The sequence below is a fragment of the Prorops nasuta genome, unplaced genomic scaffold (genome assembly GCF_024137725.1).
Source record: "Prorops nasuta isolate Cenicafe-Biocafe unplaced genomic scaffold, Cenicafe_Pnas_1.2 PNAS00010, whole genome shotgun sequence".
NCBI lineage: Eukaryota > Metazoa > Arthropoda > Insecta > Hymenoptera > Bethylidae > Prorops > Prorops nasuta.
Genome location: NW_027116807.1, coordinates 1848420 through 1870526, shown reverse-complemented (window position 1 = coordinate 1870526; position 22107 = coordinate 1848420). Strand labels below are relative to the sequence as shown.

Genomic DNA, 22107 nt, shown 5'->3' with positions numbered 1-22107 from the left:
TAAGTATTTGGCAACGCTGGACTGTCAAACGTGCTGTCTGTCGTATGTGTGTGTTTACGCGTGGAAAGAAAGTATTTCAAAATATAAATACTACCAAAGAGTATTTTGCATAGTTCATTCAATTTTGGATTTTTCAAATTAGTATATGTTAACTGAATAAATTAAAAAGAATAAAGTACTTTGTGGGTATATTTATATTTTCTACAGGTATGTGTGTGTAAAAAAGGAAACTAATATTATCATATACTAGAAGGTCTGGATTATTGTAAAATTTTTTTTAATTGCAATATTTCAAATAATTAAGAGCCGAAACATTAAGAATAATATATCTATTCACTGAATAGTCTTTTGATAATCCAGAGAATAAAGAACATGCCACTGAAATAACGTTTGGACGACTTTAAACATTTCAGTGGCATGTTCTTTATTCTCTGGATTATCAAAGACTGTTCAGTCAATATATATATTTTTCTTAACGTCTCGGCTCTTAATTATTTCAAATATGGCAATTAAAAAAAATTTTACAATAATCCAGACCTTCTAGTATATGATAATATTAGTTTCCTTTTTTACACACACATACCTGTAGAAAATATAAATATACCCACAAAGTACTTTATTCTTCTTAATTTATTCAGTTAACATATACTAATTTGAAAAATCCAAAATTGAATGAACTATGCAGAATACTCTTTGGTAGTATTTATATTTTGAAATACTTTCTTTCCACGCGTAAACACACACATACGACAGACAGCACGTTTGACAGTCCAGCGTTGCCAAATACTTAATTTTAGGATTTGAGACAAATCGGTCTGTAATCTGCAATACCAGCTTTTGACCAATGTAAATTTAGCGTTTTTAGGTGATAGTCTTATTAGGTCATCTTCCATAGTACTAACATTGTTCTATTCATAAGGGTTTAAATACCATTTAAATAGGCATGCCGCGTGCTAATCGCCGCGCCGTGTGAGTGGTACGGTATGGCAATATTCACGCCGCGCGATACTCCACACTTCACACGCCGTGTAATAACACCTTAAGATAAGTAGAGCGGGACCTCGTGGGATTGCTAAATGGACTTTTCGTACATTTAATATTTTAGGGTGCTTTCTTAAGCTAAAAGATACCTTGGTATGTACACAATGATAACTCATACAAATGTCAGTATATAAGTCCATAGAAAGTAAAAAATACTAAAAAAAATATACAGAAAAATTCGTTCTCTTCAAATTCTTCAAAGAAAATTGTTTTTTACCGATACCGTTCCGAACATAATAATTAAGTAAATCTATATGCGATCCGCATTAAAATACATTTCAATCAGAGTCATCGTCGTCATCGGATTTAAATGCATACGATACTGGCTTTCTTGCTCGGCTGCTGGTTGGTTTTCTTGCTATAATTGGGGAGGAGTCAACCGATTCTTCAAAATCGGAATCTTCCTTCTTCTTTCGTCTTTTATTCTAAAATTCAAGTATACAATTATATCAATACGCTCCCTAGCACTAAATACCAAAATTTCCATCTCGTAAACTAATATTCTTTTTATTGCTGACCTTTTTAGAAGAGAAAATATTATCACTTTCGCTATCGGAATCCGATGATACCGCTTTCTTCTTTCCTTGCTTTTTACCTTTTTTACCACCAGCGCCATTTTCCGTTTTATTCGGTGCAGCTACAAGAATTATTTACCAAACAATTAATAATCCTGTCTAATTAGTGGTATTCATTTACGCGCTATTTACCTCTTTTAGGGGGATCCATTTTAACAGGAGAATCATCACTGGATGACGCAATCACCCGTTTCTGAACTTTCGAAGGTGGAGTGTTACCAATCAATGAATCGAAAAGTTCTTCAGAACTTGCTGCGAATTATAAATTAATGATATAAAACAACAATTATCAATAAATACCAGAAACAAATTTTTGAAATTACTTACGTTTTGGTGCTGGTGGGTTTGTTTCCATTTTAAAGCTTTCATCGGAATCACTGTTTGTAACTTCTATAACTTCAGGCTTAGATTTGCTGAAAGATAATCATTATAGTTTTAATAAATTTTCATGAAATCTTTTTTATTACTATATAATACTAACCTTTTGTCAGCTTCCGTATCGGAAAATAACTCAACTTCGCTTTCTGACGATTCTTCACTGCTCATTGAATAATTCATCTTTTTCGCTTTAGTTCTTCGGGGTGCTCTTGGTGGTGGTGGAGATATACTTTCAAAATTAATTTCTTTATCATCATCTTTTTCTTTTTTAACAGGTTTAAATGGCAGTGTCGTTTGTTTGGCACCTGTATCAATAAACAAAAAATTGATGATACAAATTTTTTTCTATTCTGAAAACGTTCCATATTGTAACACAGTAAATCAAATTTCTTATACCCTTCTTTCCTTTTCCTTTTTTCTCCAGCTTATCTGGAGTCGAGCCTACCCTATCTTCAAGAGGTTTTGCATTATTTACCAAGTCATCGAATTCATCCTTTTCATCAATCGGCTCCTTCTTAATCTGTTCATTACAGCAATGAATTATAAACGATTATTATAAATTGGAAAACAATAAAAGTACCCAACAATAAAAGAACTTACCTTTGGCTGTTTCTTTATTCCATCTTTCTTGTCTTTCGATACGATGTTGGCCCTTTCAATTTTCTTCATTAATTCTTTATCAATTATTGGAGTTATTTTTCGGATCTCATCTTGGTTTTTATAGAATTTTGCCGGCGGCTTTTTAACGTTCTTGGCCATTTTTAATTCTTCTTTCATTTCTTTTTCTTCTATCTACCAAAATAATATATTCATTTATGGGGTTCCTCTTACTATCATTCCTGTAATAAAAATATTTCTTACCTTATTTAATTCGCTTAATAAATTGTCCAGATCCTCTTTCCACAAAGAAGGCGGAGTACGCGCTTGTAGTCTCTTAAGCTCCGCTAATTTTTCATCTCTCTGTCGTAACAATTCTTCTTTCTTTTCATACGTTAAAGACCACAGCGTCATTCCAAGGAGGTAATCATAGTTTTCTTTTTGCACTACTGCTGAGGATGCTGAAGCTTCGTCCTCTGCGTTATCCGCTATCTCTTCCTTAAATTAATGACATTGCATGTTAGTAATACTCTCACTTTAGAGCTAAAACAATAATATGTGTAAAAAGTATCAATTATGAGGGGATAAGACAAAAAAAAATAATTTAAAAATTTAGTTAAATTCGACTTACTTCACATTCCTTGTACCAAAGAAAATAAATAATTCATTTATTACTAACATTACATTATTTCCACATTTCAACTGATTGAACTACTTACTAGAGCTTCTTCACGGTTCTGTGCCATCTTCCATGCTACTACAGGATCCGACTCATATTTTCGTCTTACTAGCTCGCTTATCATTTCTTTCTTCTTTTTATTCTCAATAGTTAAAGTGCCATCGCACTTTTCAAGAATAAATCTTGCTTGATTCGATAATTTCCTCTCCTCCGCTTGCAGCATCCCTTCTAAATAATCTTTTCTTTTCTCGTAAAATTTCAATCTTATATCATAGAAATCTTTCATAATTTGAATGACAGAGTCGTATTTTCTAAGACATTGATTGTCGTCGAATGCGCACTGAAAGCAATTAATTCATATATTATAAAAAAGGGATACTGTCTGTTATTTCTTATATTACTTAAAAAACTTATTTTTATACCATTGATGTGATGGACGTCGTTGTCTGTAATTTAAAAACTTTGTGAAGGCCGTCCCGTTCAAGCTCCACCAATTTGTTAGGAGATACAAATACGATAAAGTGTACGGCGACGTCGGTATTATATTCTTTGTAGTCTCTGTAAAAAAATAGGAGCATCTAATTAATTAGCATTTGTAGTTTTATATTGATGAATAACATAAAAAAAATTGAATGCTAACGTTATTACAGGTGGACATTTATCAGTTCCATGCAACATAGGTTCCAATACTGTCTCTTTATATGCCTGTGTCCAGGTCCCCACTGGTAACTCAGTGATTTCTAATTTATCTGGTCCAATTATTGTAATCTCACCACTAATCACATATCTGAATTCACCACAACTTTCGATTGTTCCTTTGAAGTTTTTGTAAAACGGACTCTAAATATAATAAGATGATTTTTTTAAAAACAAAGATATAAGTAAAACCGTTAGATAACCTAAATACAAATTTACCATTGGTTTAGGATCAGCACCATCCATCATTCTCTGCAAATTTTCAATAATTTCTCTCGGATTGTAATTTGGGATTTTTGTCATCCAACCTGTTCCTATGCCATCAGCACCATTTACAAGTACCATAGGAATAATCGGCACATAAAATACAGGTTCGATTTTCTGATTATCATCATACTCATGTTTAAGGAGAGCATCATCGTGTTTGTGGAAAATAAATCTTGCTAGTGGGCTATGATAAAAAAAATTAAATTATCCTTATTTCAGGTATCTTTGAAGATCGTTAATCAAAAACCGAAATACCTAAGCATCGTAAAAATGTAACGAGGACTAGCAGAATCTTTTCCACCTGATAGTCTGGTGCCGAATTGACCGATTGGTTGAAGAAGATTGATATTGTTACTTCCTACAAAGTTTTGTGCCAAATTTATGATAGTCCCCATTAAAGATTGTTCACCATGGTGATAGGCAGAATGTTCAGCCACAGAACCAGATAATTGAGCCACTTTCACTTCCCTTTTGTCATTACGTTTTAAGCAGGTGTAAATAACTTTTCTTTGTCCAGGCTTAAATCCATCGACCATGCTAGGAATTGATCGAACATTATCGTAATTGCTGAATAAAACTAGCTCAACATTGATGAAGTCTGTAAAAGTAACTGCTTTTGTGTCTTTTTCATAAAGAAACTTTTCACCTAAACCAATTTCTTTTCTTCTCTTTGTATCAGTCATGTGATTCATTAGCCAATCTTTACGTTGGTCAACGCATTTTTTACTAAAAGCCATTATGATATGCTGATCATCTTGGTCACCTTCATATCTAAATCGAATTCTATGCCTAGCCATATTTTCAAAGTACTCCTTTGCTTCTTTTGCAGTAGAAGTACCCAAACCTGTGAAAGGAATTAAAAAATTATTAATGTTCATCGCTGCTTTTCTCTGTGTTTTTAGTTCTAAATAAAAACCTTTGTAATATTTAATTCTATAAGTATGGAAATTGTCTGTTTCCTTCTTCCACAATTCAAACTCAGGCAGAGAGAAGAATGATAATATTTGAGATCCCTTAGAAGCTTTCACAATAGGTGTAATGAATTCTTCAATAAAATTCAACTTTAGCAGAGATGGCCAATTATGATGAATAAAATTAATAAGTAGTCCTTTTATGTGAGAGCCATCTTGATCTTGATCAGTCATAATCATCATTTTGCCATACCGAAGCGTTTTCATATCCTCACGAGTTTCATATTTCTTCTTATATTGTAACCCAAGGATTTTAATTAAATTATTTATTTCGGCATTCTCGAGGATCTGCTTATGCGTAGCTTCCCTCACATTAAGAATTTTACCTCTTAAAGGAAAAATACCATATTTATCTCTTCCAATGGATGCAATACCTGACACTGCCATTGTTTTAGCAGAGTCTCCTTCAGTTAATATCAAAGTACATTCCAAAGACTTTCCTGTACCAGCATCGTTCGCGTCTTCAAGTTTAGGCATACCTTGCAATTTTTTCTGTTTAGATTTTGGACCAAGTTTCTGCAGTTGACTATCTGCTTTAAATTTGGCCCAAGAGAGCACAGATTCCACAATACCAATTTTCATAACTGATTGTATAAACTTATCACTAAACGTACATTTAGAGCCAAAGCTTTTTAATTGCAATATCATGTTTTCCTTTGTTTGAGAATCAAAGGCAGGATTGCTTATAAGACAATTTACAAATATCCATAGATGGTTTTTAATTTGAAATGGCTTAATTTGTACTCCACCTTTATTCTTCTTTTTTATTGTTTCTGTTAATTGTTTGATTATTAAATCACATACATGGTCAATGTGTCTTCCCCCCTTTGTCGTAGCTATACTATTTACAAAAGACATTTGTTGAAATCCTCTATCCGAAAGGGTTATGGCTACTTCCCACCGTGGCCCACAAGATTCATACACAATTTTTAAAGGATTACCAGTATCATCTTCTTTACCTCTAATATACATATCAACATAGTCTTTGAAGTTTTTTATTGGAACTCTTTTACCATTGAGATAAACTTTAACTCCTCGAGTAGATGCTGCCACATCATATGCTCTTCTAGACATGAGCGATACAATATCATCATCAAGTGTTTCCATTTTAAATTTTGACAGGTCAGGTGAAAATGTTATTTTAGTAAAATCTTCACCAAAAAATTCTTTTATACGAGGTTCACTAGATTTATCCATATTATTGCCCCATGTCTGCAAAAGAGAGTGTAAGCATTTATTTCAATTTAATATGTCATGTCTCTTTTGAAAATTAATTCTCACCTGCTTTAAGGATCTTTTATACTCTTTACAGGCAGTCTCAACTGTAAAGCGATGACTGAATATATTACATAACTTAGCACCAAAACCATTTCTACCGCCAGTTACTTTTTCTTCTGCATCGTCATAATTAGATGATGTTAATAAAACACCAAAGATCATAGATGGCACATACATTTTTTCTTCTTTGTGTACAACAACAGGAATACCTTTGCCATTATTCCATACAGATATTGTATTGCTTTCCCTAAAGAATTATCAATATTACATATTATATTTTATTTATTTTCTGCAATATCATGACTTCAGGACAAATTAAAAATCTTACACATCAATATCAATCTTTATCATATCCATTTTAGGATCACGTTGCTTGTTGTCAGCAGCATTCACTAAAACCTCATCAAATATTTTATACAATCCTGGAACATATTTAATCTCTTTTTGCACTATCATATCTTTTTCTTTGTCGTAAACCCACATAGGCTCCTGAACAAACTCTACGGAACCAATATATGTATCAGGTCTGAGTAATATATGCTCTTTTTGCGACTTTTTTTGATAGATCCCCTCAATAGTTTTATTAGTGCCTTTTTTTGCAACACCACTAGGTGGTGATTTACCATTTTCCACTGTTGAACTCATCTTGCTAAGATTTGATTTTAAATTTCTGAAAAATAAGATAAAACTTAATTATGGCATATTTATTTGATAGATGTAGCTTTTCACTTAAACAAGAAAAATAACTTTTTTGAATAAATATATTTTCAAAAATCACTTGATAAAAGTTAAGGTCCACTCTCATAAGCCTTGATTAGGGTAAGTCCGACCAAAACCTGTAAGGTAAAATTTTACCATGTAGGATTGCCAATTTGCTGTGAATTAGCCAATTAGCATACGTATTTTCGAAAAATTGGCAATCCTACATGGTAAAATTTTACCGTACAGGTATTGGTCGGACTCACACTTATAAACAGGATTAAGTACACTTTGTTCTATATATAAAATATAATATAGGACTCTTAATTTAATTACATTTAAACAAGACTTGTAAGACCAGACCTAAGACTGCTCTTGTTTAACAAATATTTTAAAAGGAATGGACCGAGTGCTTAAGTTTAACAAATCTGAAGATTCGCCAAATGATTTAATACATAAATACGATCATACCCTACTAAAATTTTAAAAACATGGCGGGAAAGCATCGCTGTCTAATTGGCCAAAAGGCTGAGACGCCAATTTTATGCAAACACCTGCTTTTCGAAAATGGCATCCTTAAATACACGAAGTTTTAACCTTCTTTACAAAAACTGAAAAAGCCCTATCCTATCGAGATTAAAATATACGGACTTCAATTTGTTTTCCGTAATGATTGAGAAAAAATAAAGGTATCTACAAAAATCAGTAGGAAATAAGTGGTTTATGCATCGTCCATTGTAACTACGAGCAAAGAGTAGTAGATATCATTGTTAAAACGTGTTATTTAAAGCATTAAAGAGAGATAATTACCTTCACTCAACCAACGAAAATCATGCTTACAGTTCTAAAAGCCTTATTGCTCCTTATTACAATTTTCCAAATAATCTTCAAATCAATGTCGCAAGCAGCTGAAATCGCTACCTTGTCTTGTAACGTGCCTTTGGCGCCACAACACACAGATGGCAAGGCGGTAAGTTGAAGCCGTTGAAGCGTTGAAGCGGTTTCCCCCACTCCAACTCTAAATTAAGTGTAGATTGTAGAGGGAGCTCAGTATACATACTATACCATACTATATATACTACTGTTTCTAAATGCATCAGTTAAAATGAGGTTTGGGTAGAAAGCGTGCAGCAATTAAAATGTTGAAGGAGCGGTGTATGTTATTGGCTATTACTCTTAGATCCTATAATTTTATCCAATAGAAGTAGGAATTTAAAAAGAATTACTCAAAAGTTCCGCAACTGTTGTCTGGACTAAATGCACCCAATGATAGCGAAGTGTTAATGTGTGCATTCAGCCGACAGTCAGCGGTCTCAGCCGCTAAGTAAAATCCGAGTATGATTGGTTGATCAGTTAAAATTGGTCAATTATAAGCATATTTTACTTAGCGGTTGAGACCGCTGAGTGACGGCTAGATACACCCAATAGTTGTGTTCAGGGCCACTCAGCGCTGATTCTGCGCAGCAGAAAACTGCCTGAAATAACCAATCGTGTCGTATAATTTATAGTCAGCGCTTAGATAGTGCTGGGTTGCCTGACACAACCAATGTGTAGCTGTGTATATATATATATATATATATATATATAGTATATGTCAATAAGTTGGTATACAATGTATGTATACATACTCTAAACTACGAAAATTGACCGATATAGTTTGTGCTAATAGTATGTATACATATACACTAATGACATTCTCATCTCATTGTCATTGTATTAGTATGCACGGTCCAGCATGGTCCAGCACGGTCCCTATAAAGCCAATAAGAGGCGAAAAAATATTACTAAATGACAGCATCATCAAGCCTATCAAGCAACGAGAATTTTGGGCGGAGATGCATATTTCATAGTCACAATTTAATTAAGCTTTAGACACCTCAGTTTAAACTTAACATCGGTCAAATCCATAAAATAGCAATATCAAACAAAATTTTTTCTTTGTTTTTAAAAAATCTGACTATTTCAGAAAGAGCATTCGCGAATTCGTGATGTCATTAACGGGATTCCTCACGCGTGCTTTACCGACAGTACAAGTCAATAAACAATTCGTTTAATAAAATTCAAATGCGAAGCAAATGGAAAAAACAGGCTTCTTTATGACAAGGTGCCAATTCTAACGAGTCAATCGAGTTTAACAAAACTCAAATCGGATAAAGAATAACGCTGTACCACTGTCCCGCGTTCTTGAAGTGGAAATAACCAAAAGTAACCTCTCTTCAAGAACGCGGCACAATTGTACAGCGTTATTTCTCAACTAATTTAAGTGTTTTTAAGTTCGTTTGACTCGTTAGGACTGGCACATTGTCCAACAAATGCCCGATTGTTCAATTTGCTTCGCCTTTGAATTTTATTAAACTAATTGTTTATTGACTTGTACTGTCGGTAAAGCACGCGTGAGGGATCCCCTTAAACGAATTGTTTATTGACTTGTACTGTCGGTAAAGCACGCGTGAGGGATCCCGTTAAAGTGGTATAATGAATTTTAAATCAGTCGTCAATAACGCCGTATATGCGCTGGACAATTTGCGACACAAGACGAATAAATGCTTGTGAAACACACGATGTATTGTCTTATTATTCTCAATTCTTATATTCATAGTATTAATAAAATAATTAAATCAAATTATTCTTCAGCTATATATCCCTTATTTATCCTAACATAAAATAATGTAAAACCATTTTTAAATGTGTATTCTGTAATAAAAGTAAGTCAAAAATGACAGTGTCTGAGATTTTTAGACATTGTAACATGAAAGCATTAGTTTGAAATTTTTATGCGAGTGAAGCGAAGGTTTAATTAAACTTTTACATTGAGATACTGCTGCATTACATTAGTAATGTCTAAAGTAAATAATATTATTATTAATAGATCAATATCGGTCTTATATGGTATAGCTCTATGCTAATATTTCACAAACACTATTATCTTACTTGTTTTATGCTCGGTACAAAAATTATTATTTTCATTTCTACCCAAAATTAAGAGGTATTATCTTTGTCTATAGTCATTTAATCACTTTATTAAATTCATCTTAATATAATTTACAAATTGCTTAACTTCCATATAAATCTAAATACATATATAAGTATTCATGTAAGATATAAATCAATAACGTCGTAGAAGATAACAGGAAATTTAAGCCGTCCGCGCGTATTTGTAATTTATCGTGCTTACGGCTCAAGCTGTACATTGTGTATATAAAAATATATATATACTACATACAATGTCACCCAGGATTAATGGCCAAGTCAGAAACCCTAAATGCAAGGTTTGATTTTGAGAAGCAAACTTGTACAATTTTTAATATTGTCAACATTTATATATAATGATTTATATACCAATATATATATTTAGGCCAAGAAATTGAATACATAGTTAGAGAGGCAGGTAAATATTAATAATATTAAAAAGATGCATGTCTTTCTGTAGATATAATAATAATGATAGAAAAAGTTTAACAACTTTCTTCTCATATACCAAATATTTTTCAAATTGTAATAAACATCCGTCTAAGTGTAAATTTGTTATGTCAATAGCCTACAAAAATAATTACATAAATCGTTAAATATCAATTCAATATGAAAAAAATCAATAACTATTTATTGCTTAATATCATATCCATAACACATCTCTATACTATTTTTATATAGCTCATAATTAACGAGTTAGGGATTGTTTAGACAATAACAGAAGCGTGTTAAATTTTTCAAATATATTCAATATTTTTTAATGTATATATGTGCATAAATTCGGATATTTATACGATCAGGGTCTAATAACATTTAATATGTCAAACGACTTTAACACATATATATGATCGTCTAAACAGACCTTTATATAATTGTTTTTGTATCTATCGACTTAATGAATTTAATCTTATACCTATTTTTATGTAAAATGAAAAATGATATCAACATGAAGACGAATTACTAGACTGTCTTTATTATTATATTCTATTTACGGTAAACTCATATAAATTATTTTATTATTATTTATATTTATTGATCTACATAACAAATAATAGACACTTAGTCTAAATATATTGATATGTAAATAAAAAAATATTGATAATATTAAAAAATTGTATAAGAGCTTTCTTTTCAGAATCGGACCTTCTATCTAGGATTTTCGGTTTGGACAACATTTCTAGATCACCCTGTATATCACTATACATATAATTAATAAAAATCATTGCATGCATTGCGGTACTTTTTCTCATATATTCGACTCTCTCTCTCTTTCATTTTTTAATATTGTTTTTACATCAAGCACACAGGCATGTTCATACTACTTTCACACAGGGAATTTAATTCCTCTTTCTCTCGTCAAAACCACTAAAACATATCGAGACAGAAAGGCCTTGCATTGTTTGAGGACCATCTCGTTAACCCCTTCATAGAACTATGCAAACGGAAGAAGTAAGAACGTATTTCGATAAAAATATCGACCAGCCGATATGGCGCGGCAGTAGAGATTGTGGTGGCGGCGGCACAGGTGGGTCAAAAACCGGTTTCCATCGGAAACGATACACACGCAGCAGCACGAAGGGATTAATTTCTTGAAGTGGTCCAACGGAATGCAAAACCTTTCACATTGAGACTTGTAAAGTAGACGAAGCGTTAAAAATTTTGCATTTTTTTTGTCAACTGAAAACGGTAGCGGTTATCTTGGGTCTTCAGGAAAAGCTTACAGTAGTAGCTGGGGTGATCACTTGTCTTACAATGGAAAAAATATTGTTTATTTTTCGTTCTGATATGTTAAAGATTTTGTGTGTAAGTTAGGATCACGTTTTTTTGTTGTATGAGAGATCATAATGATTTTTGAGTAGTACAAATGCGAACGATGGACCCCAGAGTTGTAGAAATTTTAGTTTGGAGCAAACACAAAAGATTTTTAATGGCTTTTGTCGATGAAAGAGAAGAAGGACACGGTACCTGAACGAGGGTCGGTATATTGTTGAAGAAGGGAGCAGTTAGTACCTGTCGCAGGATCTAAGTGTATCTCCTCAATACAGTATTGCACCTGCCACTGTTTCTCTCGGTGGGACAGACCCAACTAAAATGTGTGTAGTCGCTGCTCCAAAAAACTTCTGCAGAAATCCATTTGTCCCTTTACTATATTATTTTTTCCCACTTACGCTTTTGGTCAAAACACCTGCAGTCCTAAATATCTGCATGCCGTATCATCGGAAGATAAGACTCAACATTTCATCTATTAATTTGTTTATATTTTTCCAGTTTACTCTCCATCTCTCTTTTTCTAAGCAATATGTGGCAAATAACCTCCCTGTTCGCGGTAGTTTTAAAAGGCACACTTAACCGGTCTCTCTATACTTTCCAATTGCTCCTTTATAGGTCGATATCCAAGTTTAACTTGGTCCCTCGTAAATATAAATTGGACGGAAATGGAAGTCTTAAAGTTATTGCAATGTTTAAAAAACAAGAAAATAGCACACGATACATAACAGTATCGTATTAATACACTCACCCACATTATCACACCAATTTTAAAACATCATTTTATCTTGTTTTCCTCCTATTTCTTATTTTCTTTCTTCTCCCTTTTCATCTTTAGTAATACGTTAATATTTATTCGTTTTGACGATATATCATCTATAAAAAACCGGATGATATTTTCTTCGTTTGCTCAAACGTAATCGTACCCAACGTCCATCACTTTTAAAAATCTCACATATTCCTGCATAATTTATCATATTTCATTCACAACAACTTTAAATATATTTTTGTAAAGGAAATACTCTACTTATAGTCGTATCACTTATTTTTGAAAGCTAAATATCAATATTGCGTTTACACACATCGTCTTCTTACTATATGTTTTCTTAACACTAGATCTATCAGAACATTTAAAGTCACTGGTTTCGTACTATTACTTTTCGAATTACTGATTATCACAAAGGTGCAGTTGTAAATATTTCAATTACTCTATTTTAAAGAGAAGTTGATTAAATAGCAAAACATTTGTTTTTACAATTCCAAAATATGGATGAACGAGTGTTTCTTCTATCGGTTACTTCCAGTTAACATACTCTCAACACTAATTATCCACCAACATCTGTATCTCTTGGTGTGTCTATAAAATTTGCCATTTACTTACGCTTAAAAATGATGCGATTGTTAGTTTTTAGCACATTTTAGGCCGATGCGTGTAAACTTAAGGAAAGCCACTTTCTATAATCGTACCTCTCTCCATTTATAATATACAGTTTCCATGAACCCAATATCGTCACACGAAAAAAAATGTGCTGCTCTTTTAAATAGCGGAAGATCTTTGCCAAAAATTATGATATTGAACGAGTACAGATCTGTCTCCATATTGCTCTATACTCTCGCTAGTCGTTGATACCTATTCTTGAAGAAACTCGGATGATTTTCTTTCTTCTACCGACGCATGATATCAGCTATAGTGAAACCTTGCCTCGGGGGTGGCCTTGCAGGAGGCTGGGGAGGTTGTGGAGTGGCCGATCGTGGCAGATGAACAGCTTCCTCTTCGCGTTCCCTTTCCCTATCCCTTTCTCGTTCCCGCTCTCTCTCCCTCTCAATTTCAAGCTCTCGTTCCCTTTCCCGTTCCTGGAGCTCCAGAAGAGCCCTGGAAGGTCCGGGTGAGCCAAGCCTTCGACGATACGAGGAGAGAATAAGGGGAGGAGGCGGTGGTAGAGCACCTGGCGGATTGTGGCTGCTCGAGTGAGCATTGTGACCACTTGCGGAAGTGCTACTGATCATCATGGACGGCTTCCCCACGGGTAAAAGGTCACGTCTAATCTGCAGCTGTGGTCTCTGCGAGATTTGGGGTGGCTGGGAAGGCGTAGACGGCGATGAACCTGGAGTCAAATGTGCAGGTGGTGGATATGCAGGGTTGCTGGTTGATGCCGATAACAAGGGCTGAGCGGCGTTGGTCGATGACGAGGAGGATGACGAGGGCCCTGGTTCGATTCCACCATCTTCTTCAGGGCTGTCATCGTCCCTTAGGGCTTCCTCTAAAGCCTCTGGTGGCACGTCACCTACCGCGTGGGTCAGTGCGTGTCTTCGAAGGTCGCAGTTCCTGCGAAATACCTTGCCACAGGAAGTGCACTCGTAAGGTTTGTGATCCGTATGAGTCAGCAAATGAGTCTTCAGGTTGCTACGTTGATTGAAGCTCCGTGCACACACCGGGCACTTGTGTGGCGACTCCTCCATATGTAAAATCTTATGAACCGCCAGGGTCCTACTCTGACAAAATCCTTTTCCACACTCTCCGCACTTGAATGGTTTCTCCTTGCTGTGAATGTACCTGAAAGTATACAACGATTAGCCAGGAGGTATTGGAAACACTGAGCGAAACGCTTAAACGGCCGTGGTTGTCGATACCTGTGGTCCCGTAGATGATCTTGCCTTCTGAATGCTTTACCGCATATGTCGCAAGAATACGGTCTTTCGTCGGTGTGGGTACGTTCGTGAATGAGCAAATTGTACGATTTGGTGAATTGACGGTTGCAGAATTTACAGATAAATTGTTTTTTCGGACGGGACGCTCTACCCGGAGCCCTGAGTAACCTTCGGTCCAAATGTTGATGAGCCAACGGTCCACCAGGTGGATAGAGGGCTGAGCCTCCGGGGAACGGACCGGCAAAAACGGGATAACCAGGCGGAGGTTCCAACAGTGGAGGCGGTGGCAGTAACAAAGCTCTGGCAGCTAATTCCTTCCGCTTATCAGCCATCATAGCCATTATCTCGTAACTGGACGATGATGGCTTCCGCGCCACGGAGGATTCCGTGTTCACGTCGTGGTCGGGATTTCCGCTTCCGGCTGAGGAAGTCGGTGGTCCGGATAAGTGAGGATGCATCTCGGCAGGATAGGGAGCCAAGTGTAGTCTCGAAGGAACCACAGGAACGAATGCCGAGGATTCACGATGGTGAGGATGATGGCCCAGGCCAGCTACCAATCCATGCCTGTGATGGTGATAGGCAGATAACGATCCGGACGGGTTGAATCCTCGGGATTGTCCGCCGCTGTTACTGTTGGAAGAGGTGCCCGTCGAAGAATCAGTCCCGGACCTCGAAACCGCTACCAGCCCTCGGCCTGAATCCTCCGGGATCGAGGTCGGCACCGATGTCACCACTAAATCCGTCGGCATTTTGGTGGAACCTGTAATCTTTAATCATGTCATTGTGTTCATCGCCAAAGACCCAGCGAATGCATCTAAAAGAGCAAGAAACAACTGACCGCTCTTGTATATATGCAAACAATATTAATATTCGTAGTTAGATCATTTCTTTCACTCGATTAAACAGCTGACATATGTACAATATTTATAAGGGTAGCGTTAAAATACTGAAAGTAAAGAACAACGCGAAGAAAGCATCCAAGTACGGAAAGTAACGTGGAGAACAATCAGCTACCGTATATCTAGCAATTTCCACGAGGAGATCGCACGATGTGTAACTGCAGTGCGTGGCAGGCTAATTAGGACGATTCGGTGATTTAATTAGCTATCATGTATTATTTCAAGCTTGACGCGCTAAAATTTGCCTTATCTGTCGCGTGCGTTCCACAAACGTGAACTGATTATCTCGACTCGAGCACACCTGCCAACATGGCTTCCGCAGACCCAGCGGTCATGGCTGGTCCCAGCGGCCATGTTGGCTCGCGAACGCTCGTTCGGGGACGCAGCGAGTAAAAACGTCGAAGGAAGCCGCGATTTACGGACGAATAATTCCGCCCGATATCCCGTTCTTCATTATTTACTCACCTACTAAGCTTCCTAACGTCGAGAAAGCACTCGTCACTCCCAGAAGATTCAATAGTCCCTCCAGCAAAAGTTTCTCATCTTTGTATCCATTCACGAATAGTAGTTATATCCTTGAGAAGAGGATCACTCACCGTTAAGAAAATCGAAGCATTTGCACTGAACGCCCAGCAACGGACAAGGGCTAAAAAGATAAGAATTCTACGATTTCTCCTGCAAACGTTTCACCTCTTCACTAACACTATCGGCACTATTAAGAGATTTCTCACATACATACATAAACACAAGAGAAACGTTTAACTGGTTTATTTGTTCACTTTTGTAAGATATTCCCATTATCAGCGACGGAAGTGGTTCCCCTCTGGAGTAACCATCGAGGACCGATCGGATGAATTTCAGGTGGTTTCGTGAGCGAAGGTTAAATTTGGCGCGGGGAGAGCAGAAGAAGCTGATGAATCGGTGAATCTAGTAGCGCGAGCGCGAGCTTACTGCGTGTCGGACGCCGCCAGGTAGGCTTCATGACGCACACCCTTGCACCAATGACACACGCACAGTGCACACACATGGAACACAAGCGAGATCGCGCGGGGGACTCTTTCCGTTTGGCTGCCGCTAGTAGCGCTGCCGCTGGATGCTGCGAGGCACCAACTCCAACTCTCCGGCCTAACCGTGGCTGGTAAGCGCGCCTGCGCCCGAGAGAGTCCGAGAGAGCGAAAGGCATCAACCGCGACTACTAGCGGAGGCAACGAGGACGGAGCTAGCTGGCTCTCCCCTTGAATTTCCAAAGGAGGGGGGAGGGGGTGGGAGGGAGGAGGGGAGATCCACAGGCTCCTACGTATGCCATACCTACCTATCTACCTACCTACCACTGCCAGCAGCGCGAAGCCGCGCAGGTTCAACGCAGGAGGCTCGACTCTCTCAGGAATGGTATGGGGCGCAGGTGCGTACTCTTACCACATTGGGCCCTCTTACCTGCCTCTCCACAAATCCCCACCCCACCACCCTTGCTCGTCTGCTTCTCGGTCCACGACCGCGAGCCTTCCCCGATGTAAAAATTCCTCCTACGATCCACGAGATTTCTCGCAACAGCCTCCATTGCCACCCTTTCGCGAGCATATCGTTCTTCGGCGAGAGACCTCCTTGGCTTTTCGGGAGAGAAACGCGTTTTCCTTCGAAGGACTTGCGCTTTAACGCATATATATTAACCGAAAGCCAGAGATGCTCGAGCGGCAACAGTACCAGGATGATTTTGGGACGAGGATAGAAAAATTCTGAGACAGGTCGTAAGTGCACCTGCGGAAAAGTACGGCGCCGGCACTGGGAAGGGGATCGCGGATGATGGGCGCAAGAGGAGTGCGGTCGGTGCACCGCGCTAGCCAGAGGCACTTGGAGAGATCGAGTCTCTCTCTCTTTCCCGCAACATTCGTTCCATCTCTTCCTTTTTATCCCTCTCCCATAACCAGCTTCCCTGCTGTCCTTGTCCGGCTGAGCTGCTAGCTACTCTTTTCGTTCTTTTCTTACTGGCAGCAGCCGCCGACGCCCAGTCGGCTTTACACGGGAGAAGCGATTCATTCTAGGGGCCACGAGACGTCCTGGTCTCGGGATTCTGGACTCATGGACCGGGATTCCTGATCGAGCGATCCCTGCAGGCTGCCGGTTTCTCCGGCTGCTAGCTTTCGCGCACGATCCAGTTTCTCCTCCGCTTCGAGATTACCATGCTTAGTCTCTCTCTCTTTCTATTTCATTCTCCCTCCCTGCTACGTGTAACGATGCGCTGATCCAGATTATAGTTTTATAACGTTCGTTTTAATCTCTTCTGTTTTATTGTACGCCACGTTAAACGATATACTACTCGCTGAACACAATCTCAGACTCTCTATATTACTCGAAAAATAAACTCACTCGCAACACTATTAAACACTATAATTTCCTCTATTCCGAACTTTATTTATTTATTCTGTATTGCCCGTACACTTTTCTGGTAACATTAAATTTTGCAAATTAACCAAAAAGATATTCTGAAAATGACAAGCAAAGGCGGCTCATTAATTGTAAGACCAAGTTGCTCGATTTCTCAGAGATAAAACCAGTCGAGCAATTTTTCTTTTTGTAGAAAAAAAAGTATAAGCTATAACAGAAGATTAATATGCGTGATACAAGCGACCGTTTAGTTCTATCTACCTTGACTGTTTCTTTATCGAGAGGCAAATGACCGCTGTAAGCCAGTTTCGCTAGAGTTGATAAATCAATAAATTATGTAAACATCTATTTGATGGATTGTTTAGCAAATTGACCAGGGGATACGTTTTCTCCAAAATTTTGCCGAATATCCGGAATCGATATGTGCGAGAATTATGCCTCCTCACCCTGTTTATCATCTAGCTCGCGCGGTAGGTGTTCCATAACTTGACTTCTGTCCATATAAATGCTAAATAAATTCATCCAACTTAAAGTTCGCGATTAAATAGTGTTATTAAGGATGAATCTTAATTAACCTAGATCAAGGTTTCTCGCAGGTAGAATTTATTAAAAAGATATGCTTCATGACTATGCTATCTTATCGCTGGATGAAAAAATGGAAAAGATGAATAGTTAAATAGCTCCATTTTTCGAATAGATTCTTGAGGAAATTAACGCTTTAATATAAGCGGTTAGCACAGGATTGTAAACGAGATGCCGAGGTGGAGCGGTATTGTCTTTATTTGAGTGTTTTGGTTGAGAAACTTAATAAAAGGACTGCCCGCGGCATTTTCTTTTGTTTTCAATAAATAAGAAAGGTGGAAGGAAGGGGGGCAGAGAAAGGTCAGCAAAGTAAGTTTCATTGCACAGGTTAGAAGATAAAGGTAGCCTAAGCAAACGGACGAAGAAAGGGGCGAAAGTATCGGGTGCTTCTTCTCCTACGTCTATACGGCACAAGGTAAAGGTCTCTCTCGTACATTTTAGCTCTCCATGGGCTAGCATTGCCCGTGCCAGCACACCCAAATTGGTTTGTGAGAGTTGCGAGTCTATACACCTGAACCACAAAGCCAAGGACAAAGCTGGAAGCCGCTGATGTATATAAATATACTATATATACGCATATGTATAACCATAAAAACTCAGGAGAATTAATAAAATCCTTGACACAGCATTTACCTACCCACCGGGGTATGAAGTTTATTCATTCCAACTATTATACACTTCCCATAAATTCTCACTAATCCCTCACATTTCCCGTTTTTCTTACTTTCCACTCGACTTTGTTCTATAAGAAGCAGCATTGATTCGATTTCTCGATCGAAAAAGACAAAAAAAAAATACTAACGTGTGAAAGACCGGTGACTCGTTGATGATGCAAATGATTCTGAACACTCGTCGAGCATTTAAACTCGTCATTTTCTCCGTTGCTCCTACCTCATTTGGGATTCCGACGATTTTCACGTAGAAAAAAGAGATTCGTATTCCCGTTTTGCGAAGCTGACGAAACTGAAAAGAAATAAGGATGATTAATGAGTGCAATGGTATTATGACCTAGGAGAGGGGATTGGGGCCAAACGGCTTTTGTGAAGTTAGGAATTGGGAAATTCGTTTCAGTGGTAAAAATACAGCTGTTGTATTATGGAGAGAAGGACAAAAGTGGAAGCCATTGACGAATGGTTCTCGTGGTAACGGTGCGCGATCAACGATTTATCGCCTCCGAAAAGGTCGAGATGGCAGACACAAGGCCAGTGGACGTTACGCTGATTATGCGAAAGATTCTAAAAGTTGAGTAACATCCTCGCCTTGTTTTACAATTCTCTATATACTGTAAGCGCCTTTGCGTGGTATTAGGCGAGAGCGTTCTTGTTACGTGTTACAGCTTTTCGAGAAATGACCAGCACACTCTGTACATATATTTATATAGTGTATCGGTATACGGATAGATCTAACCGTTAACATTAGATACAATTTGATCATATATGCACAACCTGCCTTGCCAATATCTTATTCAAATGGGCTCTACAAATGATATACATTCGGCTCCTACCAAGCAAAACAACTAGCAATAAAATACACGTATGTTTATTACGGCTGTAATTTACAAGGGAAAATACAGCGTTTATGAATATTTCCAATCTCATCGTGAAATTATCCATGATTAAATAATGAAAAATCTATATATACCTATACGAAGAGAGAGAACAAAATAAACAGTGCTACTATTTCTAAGCATACCATGACCCTTTAAAACTAATCCATAGGATTAAAATGATTCGGCCACAATTACCAGCTCCGGTAATGATATATCTACGACAAGACGTAGAATCTGACTCACTCCTACTGAGATAATCTTTTCTCTATGGAAAACGAAGTATTGAAAAATTGCATATATAAATAACAATATTATACGAATTAATAGAGGAAGCGAAGTATACATAGAAAATAGTAAGATTGCGTTATTATCTATCGCTGTAGCAGTTACGTTGAATATTATCGCCTCGGCTGAGTTTACAGGCGCCATAAAACTCGAGTAGCAAGCAACAATAATACTCCAGTTGTTAAGTTTAGTAAGAGGCAAGGAGCAGTGGAGGTATCAGCTGCTAGGCTGCCTGCAAAATGTGACCTCCCCCCCCCCCATTCGTTGGATCACATTCCTGAAGGTATTCGCGCGGAACCAGTGGAAGGAAGCGGCAGTCGAAGGACTCGGATGAACAATAAAAGCGTATGAAAATTGTGGGTGAAATGACGAAGAGGGGGGAGTAATTTTGGTTCGTAGGTATATCGTTGCGCGGGAAAAGAACTTAATTAAAAAGAGACTGTTATATGGAGTTGAGGGAAGGGGGGGGGGAGGTGTTGGATAAATTGGTGCAGAAAGGGCTCGGGGTAATAAAGCTAAGTTATCTCGGTACGTGGCCTCTATACGTCAGACAGAGGTGGATTCCAGGAGATATTCGCGCGGTACTAGGATGAGGTCAAAGGACTCGGTGGCTTTTCGCAGGGCAAGGAACACTGGCGGCTGAGGCTTTGCGAAGCTGGCGCTCCTACAAGTCCTACAGCGTGCAACTGCCTCTCTCGCCGCGTCGTTTTCTTCACTGAACTAGTTCCTTGCCCCTTTGCCCCGCTGCTGCTGATCCATTCCAGCTCGGCAATCGGCCCGCCGCGCCGCGGCCGCCGCACTCCTCACCAACACTGCTACACAAATACACACACACACACACATTGGGCTAACACCAATCCTGCCTGCACCACTACCAATCTCCGATCCCATCTCGTCACGGACGACTTGCGCTACGTCATCGTCTATAGGCACCGCGCGCAACGAGTTTCCTAAGAGAGAGAGAGAGAGAGAGAGAGAGAGAGGGGTGCACCTATACATATATACACATCAGTGTACATGCACCTTCGAATATAAACGGTTACGAGAAACAAAGCTATAGCGACTGCTCGCTCCGGGAATCTCTGGAGAGGAACGAACGCTTAGAAGATGCCTAATATCCTACATCAACGGGACATGCGGGAGCCAATTCGAGGAGGCCCATTACAGGCGGGAGAAAGCAATGGTCTATAGGAATGGACGGTGATCAAACTGGACGAAATTTTCTATGACGAGTGCGGAGCGAAGGTTGCGTGAGAAACTGCTTAACGCGGTTAGAGGAAACGAGAGGGAGAACGTTTTTCAGCGATTTCAGAAAGAGAGGAGGAAGTTTGTAGAGCCGGAAGAACTTTAATCCTAAAACATAAAGAACTCATCGAATGAACAATAAGAAGTAACAATAATATAGTGAGAGGTATACGGGATAGATGTAGCTAAAAGTAGAACATTGGCAGGACAAAGAAGATACCGCCCGAAGCTACTCGCGGGATAGAAAAGGAAAGGAGCATTTCTGGAAGGATAACGAACTGAGGTGGGCAAGAAGGATACTTGCTTTGGACCGAGAAGAAGAGAATTGTATTTAAGTAAGAAGAGAATGAAACAGAGTGATAGTGGAGAGGAGGTGGGGGATAAAAAGAGACGGACGTAAGAGATAGGTAGACAGAAATGGAGTGTTGGAGAGTAAAAAAAAAGCAATGATCAAGATAGACGTGAGAGAAAGAGATGGGAGATGTAGTGTTGCAGGAGGCTGAGGTGCGTGAGGAACGGGGAGGGGTAGGGGGAGTCAAGGGACAAGTAAGGGAGCTTCGAGATACGATGAATCAGAAGGAGAAAGAAGAGAACGAGG

At 38.2% G+C, this 22107-nt stretch overlaps 2 protein-coding genes across 3 annotated transcripts; both read right to left on the bottom strand.

Moving 5' to 3' along the window:
* Positions 1-574: 574 nt before the first annotated feature.
* On the bottom strand, positions 575-8130 carry Top2 (topoisomerase 2). Its single transcript, XM_066733257.1, has 17 exons — positions 7992-8130; positions 6811-7152; positions 6486-6729; positions 5150-6416; positions 4489-5077; positions 4186-4417; positions 3911-4110; positions 3693-3828; positions 3311-3610; positions 2856-3089; positions 2595-2786; positions 2391-2514; positions 2098-2299; positions 1944-2029; positions 1749-1868; positions 1560-1678; positions 575-1466 (listed from the first exon to the last, which is right to left on the bottom strand). Exons 2-17 carry the CDS (start codon positions 7125-7127, stop codon positions 1320-1322), a joined length of 4509 nt encoding a protein of 1502 aa, XP_066589354.1. The 5' UTR covers positions 7128-7152; positions 7992-8130; the 3' UTR covers positions 575-1319.
* Positions 8131-10092: 1962 nt separating this feature from the next.
* Positions 10093-16507, bottom strand: bowl (brother of odd with entrails limited). 2 transcript variants are annotated; one of them, XM_066732305.1, is made up of 4 exons: positions 16206-16507; positions 15932-16112; positions 14550-15327; positions 10093-14472 (listed from the first exon to the last, which is right to left on the bottom strand). In XM_066732305.1, exons 3-4 carry the CDS (start codon positions 15314-15316, stop codon positions 13584-13586), a joined length of 1656 nt encoding a protein of 551 aa, XP_066588402.1. In that variant the 5' UTR covers positions 15317-15327; positions 15932-16112; positions 16206-16507; the 3' UTR covers positions 10093-13583. The 2 variants fall into 2 exon arrangements, with proteins under 2 accessions (XP_066588402.1, XP_066588403.1); XM_066732306.1 differs by having other exon boundaries at positions 14550-15334; positions 15932-16507.
* Between the last annotated feature and the right edge of the window lie 5600 nt (positions 16508-22107).

What these genes read in the sequence shown, in the direction of transcription:
- Top2 (XM_066733257.1), bottom strand. Translation starts at nt 7,127, where the DNA reads ATGAGTTCAACAGTGGAAAATGGTAAATCACCACCTAGTGGTGTTGCA. An exon ending in AAATGTCCACCTGTAATAAC is followed by an intron (nt 3,829 to 3,910) that starts GTTAGCATTCAA and finishes ATTTTTTTACAG; the next exon opens with AGACTACAAAGAATATAATA. An exon ending in AGAACCGTGAAGAAGCTCTA is followed by an intron (nt 3,090 to 3,310) that starts GTAAGTAGTTCA and finishes CATTAATTTAAG; the next exon opens with GAAGAGATAGCGGATAACGC.
- bowl (XM_066732306.1), bottom strand. Translation starts at nt 15,316, where the DNA reads ATGCCGACGGATTTAGTGGTGACATCGGTGCCGACCTCGATCCCGGAG. An exon ending in GATCATCTACGGGACCACAG is followed by an intron (nt 14,473 to 14,549) that starts GTATCGACAACC and finishes GTATACTTTCAG; the next exon opens with GTACATTCACAGCAAGGAGA.